The sequence below is a fragment of the Mus caroli genome, unplaced genomic scaffold (assembly GCF_978045245.1).
Source record: "Mus caroli unplaced genomic scaffold, Mus_caroli_1 scaffold_1, whole genome shotgun sequence".
NCBI lineage: Eukaryota > Metazoa > Chordata > Mammalia > Rodentia > Muridae > Mus > Mus caroli.
The window spans coordinates 67,407,195-67,428,928 of record NW_028227256.1 but is presented as its reverse complement, the minus strand read 5'-3'; the positions used below and the strand labels follow the sequence as shown (position 1 = coordinate 67,428,928).

General features: G+C 38.8%; 1 protein-coding gene across 4 annotated transcripts in view; it reads right to left on the bottom strand.

The window, feature by feature from the left end:
* Spag16 (sperm associated antigen 16) overlaps nt 1–21,734 on the bottom strand; it is a 945,274-nt gene that overhangs the window by 264,390 nt on the left and 659,150 nt on the right. For all 4 annotated transcript variants that reach the window (XM_021171958.3, XM_085838176.1, XM_021171981.3 and 1 more), the window contains one exon: nt 11,304–11,369. In XM_021171958.3, coding sequence (XP_021027617.1) covers nt 11,304–11,369 — 66 coding nt within the window. The remainder of the gene's footprint in view (nt 1–11,303; nt 11,370–21,734) is intronic.

The window sequence follows — 21,734 nt, the reverse complement described above, 5'->3', positions numbered from 1 at the left end:
GATTCGGGGACAATGTGAGATGTATTAAACATCATCCTTATACGTAATGTAATCTCTTAAGGAAAGTCATGCTGTTTATCATACATGGATTTCTTTAACACCTTTAAATGAAATGCAAGACTGAACACAATCATGAGAGATGTGTAATTTTATCCTGGTATTTGGATGTTGCTAAGCATTTTTGAGCTATGGAAGTATTTAACTGAGATTTCCTTATATTAGATCATCTCTCCAAAAGGATAATATTTTGAAGAGGGATTTTTTTTCTCTATAAACAGAAAACATAGTTTGAACTATTTGGGTACTCTTAATCATGAGAAGGCTAAAAAGCATATTAAAGTTTAAAATTGATATTAGAAAATAAATATAAGCTTGCCACAGTAAACATTGTCCTGTCCTCTTAGTTATCCTTTGAGTTCTGACCTATAATGACTTTCTGATACTTGTTAGTCAATGAATAGTTATTGATTAGTTTCTATAGCAAGAGTCATGTCAAGATCTATAAAGAACTTAAAATGTTAAGGTATTACACAAAAGAGTCAATTATAATTATAACCAGGTCATACTATATAAAAAATATTTTGGAACCACAGAATATGCTCTTGGGTAATTTTATTTATTTATTTTTTCTGACTAATTTCTTTGCACATGTCATGTTTGGAACATTTATGCCACACATGTCTTTGAAGCTGATGCTATTAGGGAAATGCTACTAAATCAACTATAAAGTAAGGATTTCTCCTCTCGTTTCTGGATATTTTTTAATTGTACAGATTTGTTGATGCTAGATAGTCTTCTTAGTTTTTAAACTATCTAAAGCCTTAAATAATACGTAGTGTTTCTCCAGTCGGTGAAATGTTAGACTAGAGAAAGCAAAGCCATGGGTGAATCCTAATCTTTTTCATGGCCACCATGTTTAACCAATAACAACAGCCTAAATTGTCAGCTATATATCTGCTAGTTGTCTATCTTTGTGAGGATATCACATCATGAGGCTGACACATTCAGAACTTGGCCTTGGAGCTCAAGGTTTCTTCCTTCCATTCTTTGCATGCTTTCCTTAGATACCATTGCTCACAGTGTGCCTCTCTTATTAGGTCCCATCTTTCTCATTACTTGTTTTTCACTTTTTTATTTTTGATAGACACATACTAATTATACCCTGTTTCCTTACTACGGCATGAGGCCCATAAAGACAGCACTTGGTGTTCTTTACTGCTGAACCCACAGAACTGATAGCCTTGCCCAGGACACAGTAGGTGTTTAGTGAATGGTTGCTAAGTATAAACTTCCTATTGAGTTTTCTCATAAATTCTCAAGATTCTTTATAGATATAAAACAAATAATCTTTATAGTCAAAGAGGAAATATCAGAAACTATGACACAATCACATAGCTTCTGAATGGCATGTACCTTTGAAGAAAATAAAGTCTATATAGAGTCACCAATGTCTACAGATAGGAGCTACTGAAGAGGTTGTGTGATAAAATGTAGAAATTATTAAAAGTCCTTGTCTGAGGTTTCTACCCTGCCTTTGGTTGTTGAGTTCCCAGAAGAAAGACATACTTACAACCTTCATATTTACAATATGCCTTATTCAGTACAATAGCTGGGCAGCTACCCATCCTCCATGTTGTTAGAATCTACCTTCCGTTGACAACACCTAGTTACTACTTAGTGTTAACTATGTTCTACCTGGACTACTCTTAACCCCAGTTGACAGCCCTTAGGGCCATGCACTCTTGAATCTTATCCCATGGTGACTTCTTTGTTCCTTCCCTCCTCCTGCACATTCTTCTACTATCCTATGGTAGCTTCTTCCTCATCCTTTCCATCCTCATAGCCCTCTCCCCCTAGCCTGAGAAGTCTTAACTCCATCTATGTCTCCTCTGGCCAGCTACTGGCTGTTGGCATCTTTATTTATCAATCACAGTTAACTGGGGGCAGGGTCACTCAACATTTTTATTTGTAGACTCTCTTGTCTCTGGGGCACCAGTCACCAGTCTTGGAGGCCCTAAATTAGCATTAGAATACAAGCAGCTTTAGGCCAAACCACTACAATAAAATCTTAAAAATAGTTTTTTGTTTTTTTTGTTTTTTGCATATTTCAAAGAATAGAGCTACATAGAAGAGAAAAAATATTTCTTTATATTCTAGATTTTTTCATTATCTGGGTATATAAGCTTGTACTTTGTTTACCATTCATAATGTTTTATTCTTATTAGAAATTATTTTCCTTGCAGGTGGTTAGGGAGATAATTAAACCTTATTTAATAAAATATTTAGTAAAAATTGTATTAGACAAGCTTAAAAGATATTTAATTTTTTGAGTATGTAGAAACACTGAAGTCATTCAAATATTATATAAAATAAAATAACATGTTATATAAATTTTCTATTCTATTCCTGTTTTTTCAATTTCCTTACATGGACAGGATCTAATGTATTATTTTCAGAACACATAGAATTTTGACTTATATATCATATAGTTGCAGGAAGGAATATGAATTGACATCAAATACCAGTATTATTGGCCCAGCTAAATACTTAATGACATCAAGTTAGAGTGATAAAGAAGGAAACAAAATTAAAATTTTTGTAGTATATATATACTGCCTGACGTCACTGTCCTTCCCAGGATCAATGACTGCATGACCTAACTTAATGCAGTTTTATATGAAATGGCCAGAAATTGAAAGTATGTACATTTTGTTAGACACATAAACACACACCAGAAACAGGCAACTGGAGATACTTGTTCATGGATGATTTTCTTAAAAATGACAATGAAATCAGTGCATAAGTCCACATAGAAGTCACTTAGAAAAAAGCCTCAGATTACAATCAAACTCATGTTTAGAAAAGATTGGGGGCATGGAATATTTGTGTGTGTTTGTGTGTATGTGTGTGTAAGTACATTCGTGTGTGTATATATGTATGTATAAATGTTACTTTTATTTATCCCTTAGATGAAGGGATGAGATGAGAGCCTTACCAAAGCTGTGTGAATACACAGCTTGGGCTGAGCTCAGAGTGTTTCTTTCTCTGTTCTATCACTAGGCTTAGGCCTAGAAGCTTCTAGCCTTTGTACAATACAATCTTCCAAGGTGAATTATTCAATCTGGTTTCTCTCAGCTTCTGCTTGAATTGCTCTGTCTAGCCTCATACTCACTTGGGCAACATGTTCTAATCCTCTGGCTTCTTCTCATTCCCTGGCTCAAGTCTTTACCTGTGTCTAGCTAGTTCTCTCTGTAAACTGCCTCTGTGAAATTACCATATGCATACAGCACATACCACCCTCCCCTCTCATATACACACACACCCATACACACACACACACACACACATACACAAGCACACACTGCTGTGAAGTAGCTTATTTTTCCTGTGCTGTTCTCACGTAAGTTGGGCATATCCTATTTTTGATTCATTCTGTCAAATCATTCTCTACTTTGTCTGCCCCTCAATTAGATATCACTTTTAAACATGGCTGGTTTCCTCTACAAACTGAGCTTACCTTCATTGTTAGGGATTAAAGGTGTATACTAAGGAATGTCTGTATTCCAGCCAGATCTTACTGTAATCCAGGGTATGTCTGCATTCCAGCTGGATCATGTCATTGGATATGATCCCTGACCAGAGCAGCAATGTTGCTGAATTAAACTTCTCTAAATGTATGTATGTATGTACATGTGAGTTGCATGCCCAAGGAGGCCAGAAGATAACACCAGATCTCCTCCATCTAGAGGTACAGGTGTTGGGAATTGAACTTGCATATCCTACACAAGTAAGTGTTCTTTATCATGAACCTTCACACAAAATTTTAAAGTCTTTATTAACTAATAATTACATGACATATTCCAATATGAAAGAGACAAAATACTCTTGAGATGGTTTGAATATGCTTGGCCCATGGGAAGTGGCACTATTAAGAAGTATGACCTTGTTGAAGTTGGTGTGGCCTTGTTGGAGATAAGTGTGTTATTCTGGGAGTGAACTTTGAGGTTTATTGTGTTCAATCTCTGTCCAGTGTGGAATAAAGGCCCTCCCTCTGGCTGCCTGTAGAAGACCGTCCTCTCCTGGCTGCCTTTGAATCCAAGATATAGAACTTACAGCTCCTCTATCACCACATCTTGACCTAAGTTTTTCACAGACACTAAACCTCTAGAAGCCCGACCATGTTATTTGGAGGAATGTGGATGTTGGAACTTTAGATTTCAAAAGCAGTACGGTGCTTTAGGTGGGACTTAATGGGCCATCCTTGTAAAAATATGGAAGATATTGGTACTGTAGGTGATTTGAACTGTGGCGGACAGGCTCAAGAGGTTTCAGGGGAGAAGAATGGTACTGTGTGGCCTAAAGATTTTTTGTGATATTTTGGTAAAGAATGTGGCTGTTTTTTGCCCTTGGCCGAAGAGTATGCCTGTGGCTAAAATGAAGAGACACCATGACCAAGACAACTCTTATAAATGAAATTTAATTGGGCTGGTTTACAGTTTCAGAGGGTAGTCCATTATAATCATGATATGAAGCATGGTAGCATGCAGGCAGAAGTAGTGGTGGAGGATCAGAGAGGTCTACATCTTGATCTAATGGAAGCCAGGAAGACTATCTTCTGAAGGCAGCCAGGGGAGGCCATCTCTTCCACACTGAACAGAACTTGAGCATATGACAACAGAGTCTACTCCAAGAGTGACATACTTCCTCAAACAAGGCCACACCTACTTCAAAGAGGCCACACCTGCTAAAAGGCTAGTGCAACAAGTGCCACTTCACATTGGCCAGGTACACTCAACCACCTCAAATCCTATTGAACATATCTATTTTTGTAGTTGCATAATTTATTTTATATTTTAGAATTTTAGAATTATAATTTTGTTAATGTACAAACTATATATTGTGGCTTTATTTTTATATGATTTATGTTGTGCTTAGTAAGTATGTTTTTATCTTTTGCATGGCAAAGTCTGAGTCCAAAAAGCGCTAGGGTACAAACATAACTGCAATTGATAAAGCCCAATGTTTCAAAACATAGGTTCATAGAAGTCATGGGAGGTCTGGAAAAATTAGTTCAAATGAGACACAAAAATTAAAGTGTGGGGAATTAAAAAATAATTTAAACACAGGGATGAGGTGATTAATTGCGGGGCAAATGGACTGTACTATCAGACTGAAGAACTGGTAAGCCCATGAAACGCAAAATTGAGTAAGGTATACATGGGGGCTAGCTCCCTGCTCTGGAACACATAACCCCCAACACTCCACTGAGAGGACTGTGACAGTCATGCAGGTAAAACATCTGATGCCCTTCCCCATGCTAATAGAGCATCACACAAACTGAGCTAGTAGGAAGCAACTACCCCCTGGATCCCACCCTATTTCTTAATGTTTATAAAGTTCCTACCCACTTAGAATAAAGTGCACAAGTTATTTCACTGAGAATCGTCTGAGAGTGGCTGTTTTAATGAACTGTAACATTTTGGGGAAAAATTTTCTCTCCTGAAGCATTCATCGCTGGGTCTTAGGCTCACATGGCAAGTTGGGCTCTCACCCCTACCCTCCCTGCCTCTACAGTCACAGCTGCCACTCACCTGCTGCCAGTCATAGCCACCAGCTGTGCCTGCTACTGCTTGCCCCCCCCCCCCCGAAGCTAGCATTGGCATTGTCACCATGGCAGGCAAGACCCTGGCTACTTGCCCTGCACGGACTTTCCTTCTGAAAGCTGTAACACTTTGGCCACTTTGAGCTGGACCAGAGATCCATGGAACCTCGGATTGCAGAGTACAACGGGTAATCCATCGAGTTTTGCAGTGTATGCATGAGGACATGTTTTCAATCCTTAGTACCTACGGAAAATGCTAAGTTTGGTGTCATATATTCTAATCTCATCACTGAACAGGTAGAACCAAGCCTAATTGGTGAGCCACAGATCCAAGAGAGAGTTTTGTTTCAAAAAACAAGGCAAAGGGCTGCCAAGGAGTAACACTCACACACTAAGATTTATGGATTTTGAATAATAAATTTCAGCAAAAATATAAAGATGTTTCTAAAAGAAAATCTAGAAGGGCTTTACAAGAAAATAATATTTAGAGAACAATGTCAGAACTTTTAGGTGAATTGTAGGAAGACAATTAAAACAGCACATCAGCTCTTGAAAACAGGCAAAAAGCAAACAGATCCATATGTAGATGCATTGTAGAAACTCAAATAGAATGTGTGAAAGGTCTTAGAACACGTAAGAGCGAAAGGTCAAACATTATCTACGAAGGATCAATTGTTCCATGGTAAACAGTCTCCTTTGCAAGGACAGTGCTAAGAGAAAAACTGAACACTGGAATATAAACGAAATAACAGAATTATCAGACATACAAAGACTCAGAATTTCACATTCTCCCAGACAGAAAGTACTACCAGGAAATATTCTTCAGCAAAGAGAAATGGAATCTCAAAGGAAAAGGGGGAGTTTAGCTGTAGTCAAAGAGTTAAGATCATGTATTGGTATGTCTAATAATACCAACTAAATAAAAATAACAAAAGAAGTACAAAACAGTCAACGGGCACTTTGGAGTGACTGAAGGGATTCCTGTGAAGTCAATCATAGGTTGATATCATGGAAAACAGTTGCCAGTGGAGATATCAGATGACAGTACCTCCGATCTCAGTTTCCTCTATAAATGGAATGCACAAGTCAAGATGCTTCATAGTTGCTTTTAATTTTTCATTACAGTATATTTTCTGCCTATATTTTTAATAAATAACTATCTCCTTCCTCTCTGATAATTTGGCCTTGATTTATAAAAAGAACTTATCTCATTTGTCATTTGTATGTAGGAGTCCTACTGATTACTTTGAGTTAATTTTACATCCAGCTCTTTTGCTGAAGGTGTTCATCAGCTATAGGAGTTCCCTTGTAGAGTATTTGGGGTCACTTATGCTTACTGTTATATCATCTGCAAATAGTGATACTTTGACTTCTTCCTGTTCAATTCATATCCCCTTTATATTCTTTAGTTGTCTTGTTGATCTAGCTAGAACTTCAAAATTATATTTAATAGATATAAAAGAGAGGACAGGGCTAATATAAAAAATATATAAAGAACTCAAGAAACTAGATATCAAAAAGCTAAATAATCCAATTAAAAATGGAGTACAAATCTAAATAAAATTCTCAAAAGATGAATATCAAATGGCTGAGATACACTTAAAGAAATGTTCAACATCCTTAGCCATCAGGGAAATGCAAATCAAAATGACTCTGAGATTCCATCTTATACCTATCAGAAAGGTTAAAATCAAAAGCACAGGGACAGCTCTTGCTGGTGAGGTTGTCTACAAGGGTAACACTTCTCCACTGCTGGTGGAAGTGCAAACTTGTATAGACACATTGGCAATCAATATGATATTTTCTCAGAAAATTGGAAATGGATCTACTTCAAGACTCAGCTATACCACTCCCAAAGGATGCTTCATTCTACCAAAAGGACACTCGCTCAACTATGTCTATAGTAGCATTATTCATAATAGCCAGAAACTGGAAACAGTCTAGATGCTCCTCACTGAAGAATGGAAAAAGAAAATGTGCTACATTACACAATGAAGTAGTACTCAGCTGTTATAAACAATTACATTGTGAAATTTGCAAACAAATGGATGAAAGTAGAAATCGTCATGAGGTAATCCAGACCCAGAAAGAGAAACATGGTATGTAACTAACTTATAAGTGGGTATTAGTGGTATAGTACTTAAGTACCATCAAATACCAAGGATAATCATGATGCAGTTCACAGACCCAGAGAGGCTAACAAAGAGAGCTTAAGTTGTGTGTGTGTGTGTGGGGGGGGGGTGTGGAGGGGAGATAAAGGATCTCCCTGGCAAGGAAAAATAGAAAATAATTTGCTGGTTGCCTGGGATTTGGTGGGGTTGGGAACAAGAGAGATCAGGTAAGGGAGGAGGGAAGGAGAAAATACTGGGAAAAACAACAGGAACTTGGAGGCATTTCAGGGGTGAGGTGGAAACCCAATTCAATGGAAACTCCACAGAATCTGCGAGAGTAACCCTAGCAAACACTTCAGTAATGAGTAGCCCAGAGTCTTAACCAGGCATCTTCTATAACCAGGCAAGGTGTCAAGTAGAGGAACTGGGACCCAAACTTGGCCACAAAACCTTTGACCTGCAGTTTATCTTGCCTGAAGAGTGTTCTGGGATCAGATCCTTGCAGAATCAGAGACCAGAGAGACTTCACCCAGCAACATATGTAAGCAGATGCAGTTACCACAGCCAAACATAAGGTGGAGTTTGGGGAGTCCTGCTGAGTGGGGATGGAAAGAGTTGGAGGAAGCAGAGGGGTCAGAGACACACCATGATGACAGGGCCTACAGAATCAATCGATCAGAACTCACCGAGATCAGGTCATCCACTGACATATATGTTTGGCTGAGTAGCTTGGTGTTCTGGGAATCTTAGCATTGGAAGCAGGGGGCTTGTCTCTGACTTTTTGCCTACTTGTGGGACCCTCACCTTCCTACTGGGTTGTCTATTCCAGCCTTGCTGTCATGCATGTGCTTAGTTATGTCGCTGGGAGACCTGCTCTTTTCTGAGTGGAGATGGGAAGGTAGATCTTGGGGGAGATAGGAGGTTGGGAAAGAGGCTAGGGGAAAGGGAGGGAGAGGAAACTGTGGTAGGGATATAACATATGGAAGAAGAATAACTTAAAAGAACAATTACCTACAAATGTTATATATTATTTTATGTGCTATATGTCAAGTTAAAAACCATAAATGATATTATTTAATGAAAGATTACATTTCAATGAAATATATAAAAAGGACTTAGTAAGAAAAGAAAAGCACTTTCATGTTTCCTTAGAATATCTCATTACAGAACACTTTAAGAGGAGATAGATTTTAAATAAATATGTACTTCTAAGAGAGAAATCAGTCACCAATGAAGGCATTAGAATTGTCATAAACAATGACATTAAATTTGATTTGAATAGTTTTCATGGCCATATGCATTCTGTAAACTCTTTCTGTAAATATCTCCAAGACCATTGGCCCCAACTGTTAGACTTTGTTGTCTGCTTACTGATACCAAACTGTAGAATTTTCCTAAAACTGTGCTTGCATATATAATGAAATGCAATTTTCACTAGAGTGTAACACCAATGCCTTCTCTAGAGGCATAAATCAATTAGCAAAGCTAATATGTAATTAAAATCTGTTTGTTGAATGTCTATGCAGTGTATAACACAGTTGCTACCACTGCCCTGACCTGATCTAAGTGTTAACACTGTCATTATGGCTCTGTGCTCTGTATTCTCTATAATCCAACCTCCTGATTCTCCTCAACAGGTGTGTTACAGAAGATCCATTTGCAAAACAGTTAACACAGGTGCCCAAAAATTTCACTGGAGAATTTTCAGCCACCATAGTAAAACCTCTCTCTCTCTCTCTCTCTCTCTCTCTCTCTCTCTCTCTCTCTCTCCTTTCCTCCTTTGTATCCCAATTGATACTTCCCCACCTCCTCTCCTCCCAGTCCCCCCTCTCCTCTCACCTTCCTTTTCCCTCCCATCCACCATCCTCCCCTTCTTCTCAGTAAAGGGGAAGCCTCCCATGGAGTCTTGGCATATCAAGTTGCAGTAAGTCTAGGCACATCTTAGCCTAGGCACATCCAGAAACAGGCTACTCACTATGACACCTACTTTTGACGCTTTGGGCACCTGCATTTCATATCCTCTGCCATTTGAAATGTATACAATTAATGTGTAACAGCTAGGGTGGCCAGGCTAGCAAATCTAATTTGTGTATTTTCAAATTTATTCCGTTTGCCAGTCATAATGTTGAATGGTGGGTCTTTTTTCACCACTATATTGCTCACCAAAATAAAATGCTTGAATTATGAAATATAAAATTACTTCATTTCAGCTTCTATTTAATTTTCCTTGAGCATGAGAAGCTTAATAAAGTCTTAGCATAAATATCCTATATCATGTGGCCCATGGTGCTTAACTCACTATTCTGTTAGAAATAAAATTTTACTTGGTAACTAGGACCAATCCGTAATATAACATTTTTCAACTAATTGGCTCACTACAGTCAATTAAATGGACTGTTCCATACAGAGACAAATCTGTTACAATCTAATTGTGGTGGCACACATCCTTAAAACTTTCCGGAGTGACAGGCACAGCCTCACAGTTTCAGCTCAAGCACTCAACATTCCCTCAGAAGATATAATTTTTAGAGAATGTTCTTTTCTTCTTTCTTAAAGAATCGTATCAGTAGGGTAGTAGCAGCATTTTGACTATGCTGTCATTTTGAGGTTCGAAGTGAGCAATCTATCAGATTTCCTTTTCAGCTAATTAGAAAAAAAGGAGGAATATAGAATTAGGGGGTTTTCATTCTACTGGGAGCTTAGAGATGAATTAAGATGTTAGATGTAATTAAATCATGGAGTTTGAGGGACTTGAGAGGTCATTTGTCTAGTCAAACTCCTTTCATCTGAGAAGGTCCAAACTTAAAGCATCCTCCTATGATTATCTGAGCTCCTTTAAAGACATTGTCAATTAGCTTAGCAACTCAAAGCAATGGTTAACCACCCTTCTAGCTGAATCCATCTAGCCATGGATAAAATGTTCTTTTACCCTCTTACATGTAGTAAACTGAAGAAAATCTGTGTTTTTCACCCACTGTTTTTTATTTTCTACATTTCAATTTTGACACTTTTACTTTCATTAAAGATTTTGTGTTTAAAGATGAAACCTTCTGTACAGCCAAGATGGTACTTAATGAGGCAAAAGAAATTATACACACACACACACACATACACACACACACACACACACACACACACACACACATGTTTGAGGTCAGTCTGAGCTTCAATATTAGTTCAAAGACATCTTGAGCTACAGAACTTTGGTTAAAAGAACCAAGGTGATCTAGGCTATTTGTCTGATGCATGCAAGACCCCGAATTCAGTCCCCATAACTGCAAAGAGTTAGGGCAGCATCTACTCATTAACATTCTGTAGCCTATACTGGGCACAAGGCTCTGAGGACGGTGTACACTACAGCCTTATTCCTTTCTAATTATACTGGTGTGTGTGTGTGTGTGTGTGTATGAATTTGTGAGGTTTAAAGTTTTGTACCCATCTTCTATTTCAACACATTTCTGTATTCTTTACAGTTAATTCTTCATTTGTTGTCCTCACGTTATGAAGTATTCATTTTACCTTAGAAATTACTTTCATTAAAATTAGTTTTGACTTATGAAGCTGAGATTCACTGAGAGAACTGAACTTACCCTAGGCGTGAAGGTGGCATCATTGACGGAATGCATGTGACCATACAGAGACTGCTCACATTTACCCTAGGAGAAAAAGCAGAGATGAGTTTATTTATGTCATGATTAGTTCATCTACAAAAATTCCTTCCCATGATACAGAATAGAATAATAGATGTACCATCAAGTATTATTCAGAATGATCGAGGCAGAAATTATGGGATATTTCACACTGTTGTTTTTTTTTTTTTTCCCTAGAATTCTACTCTTCCTATTTAGGCCACAGATTGGCAGGGAACTTTACCTGTGGTTCCTATGGTGACTCCTTTAATGAATAGCATCTCTATCATTGCTGAGGCTGGAGGTGTGAGTCTACTTTTTTTTTTTAATTATAAGGTCAGAATGGAATTTCTCATTTTGGAAGATCCGTTTTTATATTGTTATCACATGTATTAAATGCTGTAGAAGATGTATGATGGTGTTTTACACAGTGAGCATTTATGTACCTGTGGCAGACAGACATGAATATCCATATACCTTACCTCTTCCAAATGTAACTAAAATTAAATATGAAAACCCCTAAGCTTCCATTTAGATATTTTCAGGAAAGATGGACCCATAGCACACTGCAGTGAGGAAGGTACACATGGAGACTTTCATCTTGAAACTTATGCTCAACGAAGAATCTCGACTATATTTGGAATAAGCATCTTTAGAAACAGGGAAGATTACAACCAGATTATTGTTTGGGAGATTCTTGCTATGAATATTGAAATTCAGATCTCATTAAATAATTTATTCAACAAGCAGTTTCTGAATAACCAATATTGTTTGACCTAATTCAATGTGCCTACTACCTTTGTTACAAAATGAACCATACTGTCATGTTCCTGTACCATAAGTGAGAGGAGACAGCTATTTTGTTTAAAAATCAGAGACTTTGTTTACAGATAGCATTAATTTGACTGATACATATTGGGGCTCAAAAAATGACAGCCATGTGCAGGAGGGACCTACTCTGGAGATCTTTTATCTGGTAAGGAAGTGCTCCCCTAAATAAGGCCATCATTCTTAGATCTTGTCCAAGGTCTCATTGTCCAGGGAAGATTACACTGGAATGACAGGAGGGAAGGGGAATGGCATCATATCAAGGAAGCTCTTCTTACATGCTCTTCTCTGCTCTCCAGCTCTGGTATCATTTGTCAACTCTTGTCTGTTCTTTGGGCCCAACCAATTTCTCCCGAGGCCATTGCCAGTCTTCTAAGAGTGCCCTAACACCTACAGAGAAGGTATTTAGCTTCCATCAGAAATCGACAGGTTAATAATTTTGTATGTTTTTTTCCTCCTGTTAAAAGTGTCTGTATTGGTTCAGCTTAACAAACTTTCAGAGGGTGCAAGGGAAATTTCCCTTATTGCTATAAGGTACTATTGGCAAACATGATTAGCAGAGTGACCCTTTTGGCCTTACCAAACAGTAAAATCTACAGGAAACCTGAAGTTAATAGGGAGTCAGAGTAGACATCTGCTTTAGTTAGTGTTCCTCCTACAGTGAAAACTCAGAGCAGAAGTTCCCAGGTGTGGAGAGTGTAGCCATGTTTATAGAAGAGCAAAGAAGGTCAGCATGGCTGGCTGGGGACTCATTCAGGGGACCGGAGGTCTATTCTCATTCACTACCTTCAATTCTTAAAAGACTGAAGACAGGAGAACTACAGAAGAAGATATTAAAGGCAGATTCTCGGGTGTTCCTTCATGTTACTGGGCAATTCTTGTACTTTTCTAAACTAGGCAATGTTTGAAGCCCTTTGCCACAGGCTGCAGTTAGGGCTTATGGCTACCATTGCACTCAGAAATTTAAACTTTCAATGTCTCTTTACAGAATCAACGCATGCTACCACTCCATGTTCACAGGACTCAGAATATTCCCCACATAAATCAGAAGTTCATAGAAGAGCACACAGAAGCGAGCTAGCTCACAGTCTCCAAGGATCTGCTCCCCACCCTTTGTTATTCTGATGCAGTGTCTTCATGCTGTTGCCCTTTAAACCAATTATGCCAAGGAACACAAATCTTCCCAATTCCCAAAGCAGAAATAAATTACTCACAAAGCCAAACAGGCTGAGTACAAGTGAGTGCGTTATCATCACTACTGTGTTTATTTATAGACTTTTCAACTCCTTTCTTTGAGGGTAACTATACAGTAATATAATATTATACTTGTACAATGAAGGTTAAACATTCTTATGAAGTTTTATGTTGGACATTTTTTCCTCAAACTTTTTTTTTATTTTTTTGCAGATACAGTTTTTCATTTCTGCTTCCAACTTGAGAATCTCTAAATTATTTGATTAATTGGTAGGAAAAATGTCTTTTTCTGGATTCAAATCCTGAGTGCCAAGTTTTAATTCAAAGGCGAGTCTCTGAGGCTCTCTTGAATAGCCTGGAAGTACCAGTTATAATAGAAGTGCTGACTGGACACATTTGTGCCGCTATAACAAAACCTGACTTGAAGATAAATGTTTCATGAAGTAAGAAGAGTTTAAAAAGTGTTTCTATTGAGCTTTGTTCCCAAGATAAAAGCAAATCTACCCTTTTTGAGGCAGAGAGCATGTGGGTTACTAATATTCTCATCTGCAAATAGTCTTAATCAAAAGCAATATCCAAAATGGAATGTTGAAATGTAGAATAATTTCTTTGATGAATTTTTGTCAAAATTGTTTTTGTTCAAAGGAACTGAGAAAAGTAAAAAAAAAAAAAAAAAAAAAAAAAGCTTTTTAAAAACTAACACGTGATTAATGCATACTGTTTGGGCATCTGATTCGCCCACCGAGAGAAGCTGTATGGTCACAGGGTTCTGTCTGCAGTCCTGAGTTAGGGAATGCTGATACTAGATTTCTGAATCTGGCATGCAATAGCAGTCTGACCTTAAATAAATAGTTTCCCCTCACCTAGCTTAGTTGCCTATTGAGTACACGGAAGTAACAGTACTTAACCTTTGGTTCTATTACTAGGAATGAGCTAAGGCTGAATTGAAATGTGTTGTACTTCCCGTCACAAAGTAAGAGCTTAACAAATATTTGCACTTTGGTTCAGCGGGTGAGAAAACTTGCTACTCTTGCAGAGAACCTGAATACAACTCCCGGCACCTAAACTGGGAGCTTCACAACTGCTTGGAACTCCAATTCCAGCAATCCAGTGCCGTCTTCTGGCCTCCAAAGCACTTGTGCCCATGTGGGCACATATAAGACAATCAGGCAAATATAAATCCATGCTGTTTTAGGACTTTGTTGTAGAATATTTCATTACATTGTGAACTGCAAGATTGTGAACTGAAAAAAGCATGTTGTGGAAGCTCTCAGGCCTAGCACAAACCTTTGGCCCAAGAGCTTTCTGTCTGCTGTAAACATGTACTTGTGGTATAGTTCAGCACTAGGACACACCTGTAGTCCTAGAGCTAAATAAAATCAACCCTAAGTCAAAAAGCAGAGCAAGCAACCAGCTGACAGAGAGTGAGAATAAGTAACAAAAAGCAGGAATTTTAAGTTGGAAGGTATTTAAGACAGTATGGAAGAGAAAAAACCTTTTCTTTCTAGGACATCAGTGGAGTAGGAAGGCCAGCTGGGTGCTTTCTCTGTTTCTCTAAGCTAGCAGGCTTTCACCCCAGGATCTGCCTCTGAGTCTTCATTGGTAAAATCAAGTGATTAGGCTAGGATTTTGTTTTTAGAGCAACAGGGCTTCTGTTGCTATGATAAAACTATGACCAGAAGCAACTTGTGGAGATAAGTTGTATTTCAGCTTACAACATTTAGGTGGCCCTGCATCTCCAAGTAGGGACATAAGGCAGGAAGTGCTATGGAGGAGTGCTGCTTACTGGCTTGCTCTTTATGGATTTCCCTGCCAGCTTTCTTATACCACTCAGTACCACCAGCCCTGGAATGGCACTGCCCACAGTGAGACAGACTCTCCCACATCAATCATTGGTCAAGAAAATGCCTCCCAGTCTTGCCTACAATCCAATCTGGAGGAAGCATGTTTTCCACTGAGATCCCCTCTTCAGTTGAGCCTATCTTGAATCAAATTGAAGTAAATAAATAAACAGAACATGTGAATGCCAGAGATGTGTGACTGTGAAGCACTCATAATTTCCAGATGGACATCTCCACCCTTCTCTCTGTTGAACATTTTAAAGAGGTAACCAGTGTGGTCTGGACTGTGTCCTATAGTTTGCTCCCCTTGAGCCACTGGCCTGCTCCCTATCCTGTGCCACACTAACAATGTCCCCTGGGACCTCTTTCCCCTAAAGGAAGATACCTTCAGGATTCAGAGAACAACAGAAGGGTAAGATGGATAAATGCCATTCCTGTGTCCTTCAGTTCAGCTACTATTCTGTCAGTGGTCCAAACTCCATCTTTCTGTTGTATCTTTTCCTGTATCTAAAGCATACACTACATGCAGTAATGTCCTCCTCTTGACCTTTTGGTCCTAGGGATAGTGATGGATTCTCATCACTGAATGTCCTGGATGAACCCTGTTCACTGTTCTTGTGACACTTGTTATCCCAGGTAACCAATTTGGTACAGCCTGTCTGGTGTAATGTGAAAAAGAAGGGCATCTCTACTGGTTATCTATCCCACAGAAAAACATTTTCTCATAATGGATGCACATGGCATCACACACACACACACACACACACACACACACACACACGCACGCACACACACACACACACGCACGCACACACAGACAACCACAAACCTGTGTATGTGACCTTTGACATCCTCCCTCACCTTCATCCCCAGATGTCATGCAGTGCCTCTCCCATTCTCTATTCACTTCTGTCCCTCTCCATATGGCTTCCCTTATAGGGGACAGCATTCAAGAGCTTCCTCATCAGACTCTTTTTCCCCTCTTATTCCATTCACCACACATTCTTCTCACATACAGTATGGAATCAGGACAGCCTGAATCAGACATGGCAATCTTCCTATGTTTAGCCATCCCCCAAATTATGACATAAAAACAAATTCAAACTCTTTCCTAACATCTCAATTCTTCGTAGTCATTGACTCCTGACTTCCATTCTCATCCTAGACTTTAGCATTCTTCTCTTTCATTAGCTCTGGCCTTCAGCATTTCATGCATTGGCTGAGCTTCCTGAGTACAGCACTAACAGGTTAAAGATTGATTGAATGACATCACTGCAGAGGCCTCTGGAGGGACTTACGAGCATCTCACCTGAAGTATGTGTCCAGAGCTTATAAGCCCACATGCTTTCCTTTTCGTTCTGGAGTTAGGTTGCATTTCAGTGCAAGGATTTGTTTAGTATGTCCTTTTAGTTTCTTTAGTAGTGTCTCCCTATCTCTTCTCTGTCCCTGTCATTTACCCCCACATCAATCTATCTATCTATCTATCTATCTATCTATCTATCTATCTATCTATCTATCTATCTATGTCTCTATATATCCCTCATTCCCACCCCATCTCTGTCCCTTATCTCTCTCAATGTTCCTTATTCCATTTTTCTCCTTTCTCTTCCTCCATTGCCCCTCTTCCCACCTTCTTTTCCCCTTCCCCTCTAACTTCCTTTCTCTTTCTCTCTTACTTTCTTTGATCTGTTACCTTGCTAAAAAAAAATCTTACTAATATACTGGTTAATTAGATTCTTAGTGATGGAATTATTCTTGGTGTGCAGGCGTCACTTTAAGTGTCCCTTCCTCTTTATGAAAAAACAAAACAAAACAACAACAACAAAACCCAAAAAACCAACAACCCTATTGTGTCTTCACTACACCACTATGACCTTGTCACTGGTAGAATATATGGATAGGGAAGGCAAAAATATTAAATTCACAGAAATTTGCAAATATCATAACAAGCCTTCAATTTATGGTGTAAAAACATGCAATGGAAAAAAAGAAGAAAGCACAGAGGCCAGGTCCTATGTGGTACCTGTCTCAATGCACAGTAGGCTGAGGTAGGGGAATGGGTGACTTTGGGTCAGGACATTAAAGACATTAAGGCATGAGGACATTAAGCCTAGGCAATGCCATAAGCTCCTGAAGAAAGGAAAGTACCTTAGTTAGGGTTTCTATTCCTGTACAAACACCACGACCAAGAAGTAAGTTGAGGAGAAAAGCATTTGTTCAGTTTACCTTTCCCCATTGCTGTCATCACCAAAGGAACTAGGGACTGGAACACAAGCAGGTCAGAAAGCAGCAACTGATGTGGAGGCCATGGAAGGTTGCTGCTTACTGACTTGCTTCACCTGGCTTGCTCAGCTTGCTTTATTATACAATCCAAGACTACCAGCCCAGGGATGGCACCCCCCACAATGGGCTCCCCCCTTCCACTTTTTTTAAAATATATAAATATTTTTATTAGGTATTTTCTTCATTTACATTTCCAATGCCATCTCAAAAGTCCCCCATACCCTCCAACCCCCACTCCCCTACACACCCACTCCCACTTCTAGGCCCTGCATTCCCCTGTACTGAGGCATATAAAGTTCACACTACCAATGGGCCTCTCTTTCCACTAATGGCCAACTAGTCCATCTTCTGATACATATGCAGCTAGAGACATGAGCTCTGGGGGGGGGTACTGGTTAGTTCATATTTTGTTCCACCTATAGGGTGGCCTATCCCTTTAGCTCCTTGGGTACTTTCTCTAGCTCCTCCATTGGGGTCCCTGTGATCCATCCAATAGCTGAATGTTAGCATTCACTTCTGTGTTTGGTAGCCCCCGGCATAGCCTCACAAGAGACAGCTATATCAGGGTCCTTTCAGCAAAATCTTGCTAGTGTATGTAATGGTGTCAGCATTTGGAGGCTGATTATGGGATGGATCTCCGGGTATGGCAGTCTCTAGATGGTCCATCCTTTGGTTTCAGCTCCAAACTTTGTCTTTGTAACTCCTTCCATGGGTGTTTTATTCCCAATTCTAAGAAGGGGCAAAGTGTCCACACTTTGGTCTTTGTTCTTCTTGAATATCATGTGTTTCAGAAATTGTATCTTATATCTTGGGTAGTCTAAGTTTCTAGGCTAATATCCACGTAGCAGTGAGTACATATTGTATGAGTTCTTTTGTGATTGGGTTACCTCACTCAGGATGATGCCCTCCAGGTCCATCCATTTGCCTAGGAATTTCATAAATTCATTCTTTTTAATAGCTGAGTAGTACTGCATTGTGGAAATGTACCACATTTTCTGTATACATTCCTCAGTTGAGGGGCATCTGGGTTCATTCCAGCTTCTGGCTATTATAAATAAGGCTGCTATGAACATAGTGGAGCATGTGTCCTTCTTACTGTTTGGAACATCTTCTGGGTATATGCCCAGGAGAGGTATTGCAGGATCCTCTGTTAGTACTATGTCCAATTTTCTGAGGAACTGCCAGACTGATTTCCACAGTGGTTGTACAAGATTGCAATCCCACCAACAATGGAGGAGTGTGTTCCTCTTTCTCCACATCCTCACCAGCATCTGCTGTCACCTGAATTTTTGATCTTAGCCATTGTGACTGGTGTGAGGTGGAATCTCAGGGTTGTTTTGATTTGCATTTCTCTGATGATTAAGGATGCTGAACATTTTTTCAGGTGCTTCTCAGCCATTCAGTATTCCTCAGGTGAGAATTCTTTGTTTAATGGGGTTATTTGATTTTCTGGAGTCTACCTTCTTGAGTTCTTTATATATATTGGATATTAGTCCCCTATCTGATTTAGGATAGGTAAAGATCCTTTCCCAATCTGTTGGTGGCCTTTTTGTCTTATACATGGTGTCTTTTGCCTTACAGACGCTTTGCAATTTTATGAGGTCCCATTTGCAGATTCTTGATCTTATAGCACAAACCATTGCTCTTCTATTGAGGAGTTTCTCCCCTGTGCCCATATCTTCGAGGCTTTCCCCCACTTTCTCTTCTATAAGTTTCACTGTCTCTGGTTTTTATGTGGAGTTCCTTGATCCACTTAGATTTGACCTTAATACAAGGAGATATGAATGGATCAATTCACATTCTTCTACATGATAACTGCCAGTTGTGTCAGCACCATTTGTTGAAAATGCTGTCTTTTTTCCACTAAATGGTTTTAGCTCCCTTGTCAAAGATCAAGTGACCATAGGTGTGTTGGTTCATTTCTGGGTCTTCAATTCTGTTCCATTGGTCTACTTGTCTGTCTCTATACAAGTACCATGCAGTTTTTATCACAATTGCTCTGTAGTACAGCTTTAGGTCAGGCATGGTGATTCCACCAGGGGTTCTTTTATCCTTGAGAAGAGTTTTTGCTATCCTAGGTTTCTTGTTATTCCAGATGAATTTGCAGATTGCCCTTTCTAATTCATTGAAGAATTGAGTTGGAATTTTGATGGGGATTGCAATGAATCTGTAGATTGCTTTTGGCAAGATCGCTATTTTTACTATATTGATCCTGCCAATCCATGAGCATGGGAGATCTTTCCATCTTCTGAGATCTTCTTTAATTTCTTTCTTCAGAGACTTGAAGCTCTTAACATACAGATCTTTCACTTCCTTAGTTAGAGTCACACCAAGGTAATTTATATTATTTGTGACTATTGAGAAGGGTGTTGTTTCCCTAATTTCATTCTCAGCCTGTTTATCCTTTGTGTACAGAAAGGCCATTGACTTGTTTGAGTTAATTTTATATCCAGCTACTTCACTGAAGATGTTTATCAGGTTGAGGAGTTCTCTGGTGGAATTTTTAGGGTCACTTATATATGCTATCATATTATCTGCAAAAAGTGATATTTCGACTTCTTCCTTTCCAATTTGTATCCAGTTGATCTCCTTTTGTTGTCAAATTGCTCTGGCTAGGACTTCAAGTACAATGATGAATAGCTAGCAAGAAAGTGGACAGCCTTGTCTAGTCCCTGATTTTAGTGGGAATGCTTCCAGCTTCTCACCATTTACTTTGATGTTGGCTACTGGTTTGCTGTAGATTGTTTTTATCATATTTAGGCATGGGCCTTAAATTCCTGATCTTTCCAAGACTTTTATCATGTCAGATGCTTTCTCCACATCTAATGAGATGATCATGTTGCTTTTGTCTTTGAGTTTGTTTATATAGTGGATTACCTTGATGGATATCAATATATTAAACCTTCCCTGCATCCCTGGAATGAAACCTACTTGGTCAGGATTGATGATTGTTTTGATGTGCCCTTGGATTCGGTTAGCGAGATATTTATTGAGATTTTTGCACCGATATTCATAAGGGAATTGGTCTGAAGTTCTCTACATTTGTTGGGTCTTTATGTGGTTAAGTATCAGAGTAATTGTGGCTTCATAGAATAAATTAGGTAGAATACCGTCTGCTTCTATTTTGTGGAATAGTTTGTGCAGAACTGGAATTAGATCTTTGAAGGTCTCATAGAACTCTTCACTAAACCTATCTGGTCCTGGGCTTTTTTTTTTTTTTTGGAGACTATTTATAACTGCTTCTATTTCTTTAGGGGATATAGGACTGTTTAGAACATTAACCTGATCCTGATTTAACTTTGGTACTTATTATCTGTCTAGAAATTTGTCCATTTCATCCAGGTTTTCCAGTTTTGTTGAGTATAGCCTTTTGTAGAAGGATCTGATGGTGTTTTGGATTGCTTCAGGATCTGTTGTTATGTTTCCCTTTTTATTCCTGATTTTGTTAATTAGGATGCTGTTCATGTGGCCTTTAGTGTATCTGGTGAAGTGTTTATCTATCTTGTTGATTTTCTCAAAGAACCAGCTCCTCCTTTGGTTGATTCTTTAAATAGTTCTTCTTGTTTCCACTTGGTTGATTTAGCTCCTGAGTAGGATTATTTCCTGCTGTCTACTCCTCTTGGGTGAATTTGCTTCCTTTTGTTCTAGAGCTTTTAGGTGTTTTGTCAAGCTGCTAGTGTGTGCTCTCTCTAGTTTCTCTTTGGAGGCACTCAGAGCTATGAGTTTTCCTCTTAGACATGCTTTCATTGTTTCCCATAAGTTTGGGTAAGTTGTGGCTTCATTTTCATTAAACTCTAAAAAGTCTTTAATTTCTTTCTTTATTCCTTCCTTGACCAAGGTATCATTGTGAAGATTGTTGTTCAGTTTCCACTTGAATGTTGGCTTTCTAATATTTATGTTGTAATTGAAGATCAGCCTTAGTCTATGGTGATCTGATAGGATGCATGGGACAATTTCAATATTTTTGTATCTGTTGAGGCCTGTTTTGTGACCAATTATATGGTCAAATTTGGAGAAAGTACCATGAAGTGCTGAGAAGAAGGTATATTCTTTTGTTTTAGGATAAATTGTTCTGTAGATATCTGTTAAATCCATTTGTTTCATAACTTCTGTTAGTTTCACTGTGTCCCTGTTTAGTTTCTATTTCCACGATCTGTCCATTGATGAAAGTGATGTGTTGAAGTCTCCCAATATTGTTGCGTGAGGTGCAATGTGTGTTTGAGCTTTACTAAAGTTTCTTTAATGA